At 38.4% G+C, this 9,545-nt stretch overlaps 1 protein-coding gene across 8 annotated transcripts in view; it reads left to right on the top strand.

Moving 5' to 3' along the window:
- Positions 1–9,545, top strand: part of TULP4 (TUB like protein 4) — a 177,792-nt gene that overhangs the window by 44,167 nt on the left and 124,080 nt on the right. For all 8 annotated transcript variants that reach the window (XM_037391551.1, XM_037391555.1, XM_037391552.1 and 5 more), the window contains one exon: positions 1,398–3,686. In XM_037391551.1, the coding sequence (XP_037247448.1) occupies positions 3,435–3,686 (252 nt within the window). In that variant the 5' untranslated portion in view covers positions 1,398–3,434. The remainder of the gene's footprint in view (positions 1–1,397; positions 3,687–9,545) is intronic.

The following is a 9,545-nucleotide window of genomic DNA, read 5'->3' as shown; positions in this document are numbered from 1 at the left end:
AATTACTTTATGACTTTGCCTTTATATCCATAAATTTGTTTTCTTATAGTTTTACTCTTTTTAAAAAAATATTATTGGTTGCATCTATGCTAGACTGAAAAAAGTGGTTAATTACTCAAAATGTGAGGTTAGTACAGTGCCATATGTAATATAAGACAACACCATTTTTCAGCTGTGATGAATGTAATGAATCCAATTCTTAATTTAAATGAGTTCTTTTTAGCAGTAACTGTATAGCTGCAATAACTCTGCATATGTGTGTGCACTTCAGATACAACTTCTGGAATATCCTGGACAGCCTTTTGCTTGGTCTCTCTTCTACTCTGTTTATGCTCTTCTGTATATAACTGACTTTGGGGAATTTTTTCTCCCTTTTTCAAATGGAGATTTTGAGTAGTCTTTAAAATTCATCTGTATTGATTCAGACTTCTAAGCTTTAATTTTGGAGTACCTTAGATCTCTTTAAACCAGTAATTTAAACCCTGGAGGAATCTTTTCAGTCTCCTTTGAGAGTGGTAAGTTTAGTACTGTACTTTCATGTTTGGAGCATCTTTCATAGGAGGAGAGTCTGAGAGAGCTGGGGCTGTTCAGCCTGGAGAAGAAAAGGCTCAGGGAGATCTTTCTGACATGTATAAATACTTGATGGGAAGGAATGAAGATGAGCGGGGCAGGCTCTTTACAGTAGTGTCTAGTGACAGGACCAGAGGCAACAGGCACAAACTGAAACACAGGTGGTTTCCTCTGAACATCAGGAAACACTTTTTCACTGTGAGGATGACCAAGCCTTGGCACAGGTTGCAGAGAGATGGTGGAGTCTCCATTCTTGGAGATACGCAAAAACTGCCTGGATACAGTCCTGGACAACTGGCTGTAGGTGACCCTGCTTGAGCGGGGTGCTTGGACCAGGGAACGTTCAGAGGTCCCTTCCAACCTCAGCCATTCTGTGATTCTGTTTGCGTGCCTCTGGTTCTAACTCTTGTGTCAGCTCTGTCACTGAGACCCTTCCCTGCTGTCACTAAGAGTTGTAGAATCTTTGTTTAAGAGTTTGCTCCAGTGACTATGGCCAAAAGAAAATTCTGTGGTTTTCCCCCCTAATGTATCTTCCTGGATACATTTCATTAGTTACACATGTCAACTGTGAAGAGTTTTGGGAACTTGGGAAGTGAAAAAGATTTTATAGTTTGTATTTGTGTATCAGATACGTATGTGTGTGTCTGAGTATTGCATACTTAATATAGATATTTTATAGAAGTTCAATGTAAAATCCTTAATCATAATGCTTTCATAATGCTTTGATTACTGTTAACAATATTCCTTGTATCTTCAAGTTGCGTTTTGGTTTAGTTTATTCACATTTTTTTTTCTTTTTGTGTGTGTGTATGTGCTTTGTGTTGCAGAGTTGGAAGAATCCAGGGATTTCAAGCTTTGAATGACAGGCGTCTTACAAGATTACCACAGCTAAACTGAAAATGCAGATGCAGCTCTGAGTACCAGATTGAGTGAGCTGGTGTGTGCACTCCGTGTACATGAAGACACACATGTTTTTGTCATCACGTAGACTTACTCTTGCATATTCCTAAGAGCTTTGCAATTGATGAAAATTAATTTGAGGACCAGATGGAGCACCTTTACAGCAAAAGAATCAGTACCCCATGGAAAGACACCTGCCAGTAATGTTCAACTTTCCACATGGTCTTCACGGGTGAAAAAAGTTAGCAAGAAGAGGAAGAAAAAACACCCTCTGCAGAGAAAAAGCCTGGCAAATACCTCTACAATCTCAGTCAGTAGCTGTGAGGGAAACAGAAGAACACGGAGGGTAGAGGAAACTGATTGTGTTATTGCAGAGGAATAATGTATGGTCATTGGCACGTTTTACTTTGGGCTCCATAGATTGTGAATGGACTAATTGTGACCATATGTTGAGTAATGATGACTGGAAGTGAATAAGTTGAGGAACTATGGGACAAGTCTGGGCATTGAACTGAGCAAACCTCGTTGTCCTTCTTGAGTTAACCAGGTCATCAAACTTGCATATTCTTTCTCCCTCTCCTTTTTCCTCTTTTCACTTAGTGTGGTATAAATACGAATTAATTGAGCTCATAAATGTTATTCAAATAAAACAATTGGAATACTTCATATGTTTCCTTCTTGTACAGCTGCAAATGTTGTGTCTGGAACTATGAATCTGTGCTGTAGACAAGCATCAAGAAGGAAAGATCCAATCAAACAAGCAAGGAAAATACCTAGAGAAATAGCGAACCCAGGAAGTCAGATTTTTAATGCTGCTTCTCTTTCTTTTTTAGATGATTATATTTCTTCCTTCCTTGAATTTTAGAAGATTTTGAAAGAGTGCTTACTTGATGTGCTTTAATTCTGGCATTTGTTTTTTACAGTAGGATGAAAAGTCTGTGATTCCTTGTAGCAGAAAAAAGGGAAAAGTAAAGGAAAAACAGCTTGACATTTTAGCCTGTTTCAGAGGAGAGAGAACTTCATGGTTCACCTGAGGCAAACTTATCTGCTTTGAAAGCTAAAAGCTTTAGAGCATTTTTGATTCTGCTATAAATGAAGAGGGGGTTTCTTTTTCATTCGTGTGTGGCAGCAAAAAGTGGGAAAGCAGGCAAGATAGCGTGATAAACAGTTCAGGCTGTGTTGGGTCTCTGGTGGAAAAAAAGTGCTGCAATGAAAATTGGATTGGCTTTGGATTGCAAAAACTTGTGAGTCCAACGAGCAGTTCAGTACCAAGAGGGATTTCCCAGCTGGCCTGGCACACCAGTGCCTGCACAAGTTTGGGTCTGTTGTTTCGCACGGTTTGTGTGCCTTTTTTTCCCTTTATGCAATCTCTTTCAGCTTTAGCAGCAGAAATACATCAAATGGAAAAGATATGCCAGAGGGCAGCTTGGAAAAGATGAATGTCATATATGTACATATATATGTATGTACGTGTGTTTAAATTTCTGCAACTGAACTTTTGAAGAAAATCTGACTGGAGGAAATCTTAAAAGCCTTAAGTTACTTGAAACCTACACATTTGCAACTCTTTGTCTCTGGAATTGCATTACGCTAAACTGGAATCTCAGGCTGTATAAAGATTATATCAAGTTGAGCAAAAAGATGACTTAACCATTTCTTGAGCGCCTCTTACGAAGTAGCTGTTTCTCCAAAGGATAAGTGCACCCTCACTCTACAGACTCAAAAACAAAAATGAACCTGAATTTTTTTTTAAGTGTTACTTTTTCTTAGCCAACTGCCATCATCTTTTATAGAGGAATTTTTCACTATGCATTTGGCGGATATTTATAAACACTGACCCCATCCTCCTCCCTTTCAATGATCTATCCCAGGTCAGTCTTATCAATTAAAAAAAAAAATTGATTTAAATTTTGTGCACTAGACATATTACTTTCTTATGTCAAAAAATAAAATATTTAAAAAGCATGTATGCAGCAGTGGAACATGGGCCTGTTCTTTGCAGCGATTCCAACATCCTCTGCCTCTCCTGGAAAGGGAGAGTCCCCAAAAGTGAGAAGGAGAAACCGGTATGCAGGAGGCGGTACTATGAGGAAGGCTGGTTGGCAACAGGCAATGGCAGAGGAGTTGTAGGCGTCACTTTTACTTCCAGCCATTGCAGGAGGGACCGGAACACCCCTCAGAGAATCAACTTCAATTTGAGGGGCCACAACAGTGAGGTAAGCAAAACATGTGTTACACTTTAAAGGAAACAATAGCAGTCTGTTTGGTTTTTTGTTGTGGTTTTTTTTTTAATATTTCTGCTTGAAATTTGACAGGGTGGTATGAAGGAGGCTCAAGACTAACCCAAATGTGATTGGGAACTGCTGGAGTCTTTCTAGTAAATTAAAAGTGTGGAGGCTGATGGTGGGGAGGTGCACTGGAAATGGGTCTGTTTTTTGTTTGCCCTATTTTCTCTTTCATTCTTCGTGCCTTCCAGTTTTCAGGCAAATTCAATAAATGCATGCTAAGGGAGTTAAGAGTTGTGATAGTTGACCACTTTTACACAGGATTAACATCTGGCTTGGAAGACTAATGAAAAGGCAGGGGAGTGGGAGAGGAGCTCATTTGAAGTCTGCCACTTTTTCAGAAGCTGCAAACTGGAATGGCCTGTGGGAGGGCATAGTTGTCATCTCTAGAAAAACTTTCAGTTTTGTTAGAAGAACAGGCAATTGGGACTTGTCAGAAAAATGTTAAGATGCCCTGCAGTAAAATGCTGTAACTTCAGAGTGCAAGGCAATGTCGTGACTACAGTGATGCAAAAACTTTTCCATTCATTTTTTTTGAAAGAGATAATTCTGTTGCTAAAAGCTGCTATTTCAGCTGTGCTTTATCATCTTCCTGGCATGTATTTCTTTCTCTGCATAATGCTTCATGGAAAGTGCAGATGATGCCCAGTAGCACACAGAGTGTCTTGGACAAGTGCGAGGACTTTGTTTCTGCTTTTTGGTTAGGCTTTGTTTGGATGTGCTCTTTGAAGAGAATCTGTCCAAATCCAAGCTTTGCTTTTAGGTTAATGGGTGGAATGACATTGTATGTACTGAAATTAAAACCAAAGATACAAAGTGGTTTTTCTTCTTTGTGCGGTTTACTGGTTGGATTGTAATAAATGTTGCCCTTGTGGCATAAGCGGCACCAAGGATTTAGAGGTGGGTAGATTGGTTCCAGTGTAACATTAATAACAATGCTCTTTTTAAGGGAAAAAAGAAGAAGTAGGGCATAAATATTTAGTCTTAAATAATTGCTTCCACACGCTTTGTCTATATGCAGGTGCATGGGTGTATTCTAAAGTATGTAGACTTTTATATTTATAGATGAGAGACAGATTCACATACATATATTTCTGTCAGGTTCATTCAGAAAAGAACAGCCACCCTTTCCCAAAGGGAAGAATGATGTTTGAGTCCAGCATTTTGTTTTGAACCTTCTCTAGCTGTCACTATAATTTTCAATTGCAAATTGCATTTTGTGTTTGAAGTGTGTGATACAATGATTGCTTTTCATTTCTCCATATTTTCTTCTCTAACTTTTCTGTGAACCTGGGCACCTATTTATATCTTTTTGCATAGTATGTGTCTTGGAAACAATGGAGGAAGTGCTGTTTATGGCAATGTGAAGTCTTGTTGCAGGACGTGGAAATAGAAGACTAGGTTTAAGAATGTGGCAGTTAAGTGGAGAAGATGCTGATGTGCATACTGCCCTTTGGTTTTGGCGGGTTTTGCTTTGTTTACTCGGTTGGCCATTAGATTTTCTTTCTTGGTCACCTCATCCTTGCTGTGTGGATTGAGCTGTGGTGTTGGCACATCCTTTCACCTAACAGTGATTGGCACGAGAGAAACTTGCCAAATGAAAGGAAAATGTTCTGTATGATTTTTTTTTTTTAATTTGGGTGCTTAAAATGTGCTGGGTCAAGCTTGTCATTAATAAAAGGTTGTGTTTCTGTAAATAATCTTCCTGACAGCAGGAATTGTATGAATGACCAGAACAGAGACTGTCAAATAATTTCTCTACATGCTACTACAAAACTGGTATGGTGGGGTTGTACTGCAGGAAGAAAAGTGGCACAATTACCTTTCTGTCATGAGTCTGTGGCTGCTATCAGATTTTCCTGCTGGCATTTTTTTTTGAGCATCTGTGCAGATAAAAGTTCATCCTTACAAGATGCTATGTTATACAACGTGCTTCACCAGGCTTACTGAATCCTTTTGTAGGAGAATCCTACTGATTTTGGTAGGAATGAAACTGTAATACAGGATTTGTTAGTTGTGAAAGGTGTATAGTTCAGTATAGACAACACGATTATTTTTTTCTTTAGAAAACACGTTTCCTTCTAAAGCTTCCTTTTGAAAGATTCTTTAAAAGAAAGAAAATGCGGAACACCACCACTTATTGCTAATATTTGCATAAGAAGTAGTAAATGTTTTGTTTTCCCATTCTTATGTTAAAAAGCAAGCCAACAACCATGTGTCTTCTGTATACCAGGTTACACAATGGAAAATGCTAATTTTGCAAGTGTATCCTGGTATATGTGTCTGATCAAAGCTACATTTATTGTACAGAATGTGCCCAAAGGGATGTGATTGACTCAAAACTTTAAGAGCCTGTGTGTTTCACTGACCACTTCTAGGAGCATGTTTTATTGTCTTGTTCCCAGAAATGGTGATTTATACCTCTGTGTGTTTTTCTTGGGAGTAAAGCTAGGGTGACAAGTCAAGTTTATTGCTTTTCTAACATACACTGCTGCTTTAATATTAGTATGCATTCAGTTATGAAGTGTGAAATGCTGTAATGAACAGAGCAGAAGAGTGAAAATACAGAAGCTAGATGCTTTCCATTTGGGGTATAATTAGCAATATGCAGTGGGCAGAGCTGTATATTGTATTTCAGTTTTAGGGTGAAAATCTGGAAGAGGTAATGCGGCAGTGCTGTGCTTTTGGCAAGAACGTGAGACTATTTTTAAGTGAGTTGTGAAGGTGGATGCTAGTGATGTATTTTTATGATTGCTGAAGAGATTCACTGAAATGGTCTTTTGGTACACAGTTACTTTTTTGACTCTTAATAGCATACCTGTAGCATATCAGAAGAAATAAGAATGAAGAATCCCCAGGACTGAATTACGGACACACATGTTGCAGTGGTGGACTTGCATGATTCATCGCAATGAACAATAATTGAGAATGAAATGCTTTGTAGTGTAAGCCAGGCTTGTGTTTTTACAACTGCTTCAAGGTTGGTTTTTAGAGTTTGCAGCTAAGAATTGGCTGCCATATTATTTTAATTAAAAACCTTGTGTTTTTTATAGTTTCTAAGGAGAACCACAGGGATTAAAATAAGTATATTCCATTTATTCTGTGGCAAGATGTGAAAATACTGGTTTTGTGATATTTTTTTTTAACTTTGGCATTGTATTTACAGTCCTGATTCTCATTTATGTAAGTCTCAGCATTCTAAAAATGAAAATTTAAATAGTCACATACCAAAGCCAGCAGCAACTTTGAAGGGGAAGAGGAAATGTGTGTTACGCAGCAGCTGTGCAGCTACAGCATGTTTCACATGTCAAAGGAACATGTTGCATCTCTGACCATGGGATGGGGGTGTCTCTGTGAGGGTAAGCAGTGGATGGAGCAGATGTGCATGACTGCAGAGGCATGTGGTTCATTTTGGCTTTGCAGCATCTCCCTTGGTGTGGGAGGCTGGTGTTTGCTTGGTTTCTTTCTTAAGTCTGGCAGGAAGATGGGCCATTGTACCACAGTGTGGGAATTAGCAGCCAGGGGTACAGCAGAGGTGCAGCGGCCTAAAATACCTTCCCCTCCTCTGGGTGTGTAGATGCAGTGTTGTGCAGAAATTAGAGTGAAATTTAGAAGTCTTTGATTTTGACCTAACTTGACTTTCCTTGGCTGCACTGGGAAACAGTGTTAGAAAAGTAATTGAGCACATTCCTTTTATGACTCTTATTATTTCTGTGATAAATTAAGGATTAAATTAAAAATATCTGGTCACTTCAACAAGGTCAGGGTTTTACCCAGTGTGAGTAGTAGGCTCTGAAGCATGCCAGGCTGAATATATGTTTTATAATACCATGGAGACACTGGCTTTCAGCTTCTGGTCCAGCCTAAGGTTTCTGGGGAGACATTTCAAGGGGCTCTGTGAAAAATAATTAGAAAAAAAGCCCAAACTTATCCTCAGTGGGCTTCAATTAGCCTTACAGGGAACTTCCCTTCCAGTCAAAGATTTACAGGAAGTCTGCAAATCGAACTGGTTGGATGGTGCTGCTGTAGGTATTTCTTTTAATGGGTTCTGTTGTGTCTAGTGTATTAAGAAGGTAACAGTTTCTGGGGCACTTAATATTTCTCAGATTATTAGTGTTAAAATGTGTTTTGCAGGTGTATATTTTGTTTTCACTGCGGTAACTAAAAAGATGTCTTTGATATATTCAATCAGATTCAGTGTGCTAATTGCTGGACTGAAGCATTAAAATGTAACACAAGAATATGCAAATTCAAATGCAGTGAATTAGGTAACACGCTGAATACATTGTTGTGTATATATAACCTTTTTTACTGTAAATATAAATTACTCACTTATTTACATTTGACCATTATTTGAGTGTCCTAAGTGTATGACTACAGCTGCAAAAAACACCCTGTGTTGTTTAGCACAGGATTTAGAAGTAGATAAGGACATAAACATATCCCGGCTGGACTGTCAAATGAATTATTTTTAGTTACAGCTTTTCAAAGGAATGCTATCCTTTAAAAATATTCAATAAATGTTGCTTTTCATGCTACATTAGTTATGGAATTCTGCACAGTTCTTGGGTTTGTTTTGTTTTAGAGTACAAGAAGGTCACAAATCATTTTTCCTGTTTTAAAAAGAAAGCTTTTCTTTATTCTGTTCACCTTTTTGGTCTTCTATATGAAAAACTCTGAGCAATTCTGGCATAGCAGATTCTTTCCAGAAGTTTATTGCTTGTATAGAAAATAAATTTTAAAACCCAAACAAATAAACATTTTCAGTAGTGTTTCTTGATTTTTAGTGTCACTGGTAAGAATATAGAAAAAATACAGGAAAACTTTTTGGTTTTTTAAACTTTGTTGGTTTAATTGTAACTGGGATTTGAACCTTAAATGTGATTGTCATTATGATTCATAGACAGAAAAAACAAGTCAGCACATGAGTCTTGACAGCATGGGTACCTTGTGTCAAATGTTGCCTTCAGACATGGCTGGAACAGTTGTTACTGGTGAACACTGAAGAAATCTTGAAGAGGTAGAGCGATACCATAGCTATAGAAACCTCAGAGGTACAAGACATACACTGATGTAAACTGCAGTGGTACTGCAGATCTTCTCTCCTGTTTTTCTGTCACTGCACAGAGAAGACAGGACAACGTTTGTTGGCAGAAATACTGTCTTTTTGTTAAAGCAAGCTTGTATAATTGGAAAAGACAAACAAGCTTTTGGGCATACAAGGTTCTGAAGAAGGACTTGTGTTTCTGAAAGCTTGCCTAGTTTTTACAACCCTGCTAGCTGATAGCAATGCTAAATGTGTCTACACACCATGCCCTTCCTCTGTCCTTAAACTGTTACGGCTGCAGAAAAACAGTGCTGCAAAGACAGGCAGGATTAGTGCTTCTGTGGGAAGTGACTTGTAGGAGAATAGGTTCTGTGCCTGCCTGGGCTGGGTCTGTTAAATTTGTATTGTGGCTGTTACTGTCAGGCTTTTCTGGCTACTTGTTTTCAGAAAGGACAAACACATTGGGATTTCAGGGAGGCTCTTTATTAAACCTTCTAGAACTGTCTGCTCTGCATTTGGTCTGGGTGCTCAAGTGCTTTAGTTTTCTTAAAGCAAGTATTAAAGGAACCAAAATACGTTTAATACCTCCTTTTTAGTCTTTTTTTCACCAATCTTTTAAACTTTTGGTGAAGCTTAAACATGCTCTGTGGCATGCAAGAATTGTCTTTCATAGCCTTCTCTTAAGAGAATTAGCGAAGGAAATAAATGGAGCTGGAAGTTGGAAGGGACTGATCCTTGTCACT

This window comes from Falco rusticolus, chromosome 6 (genome assembly GCF_015220075.1).
Source record: "Falco rusticolus isolate bFalRus1 chromosome 6, bFalRus1.pri, whole genome shotgun sequence".
Classification (NCBI taxonomy): Eukaryota; Metazoa; Chordata; class Aves; order Falconiformes; family Falconidae; genus Falco; species Falco rusticolus.
The sequence above is the reverse complement of the archived record's forward strand: the minus strand, read 5'-3'. Positions and strand labels throughout refer to the sequence as shown.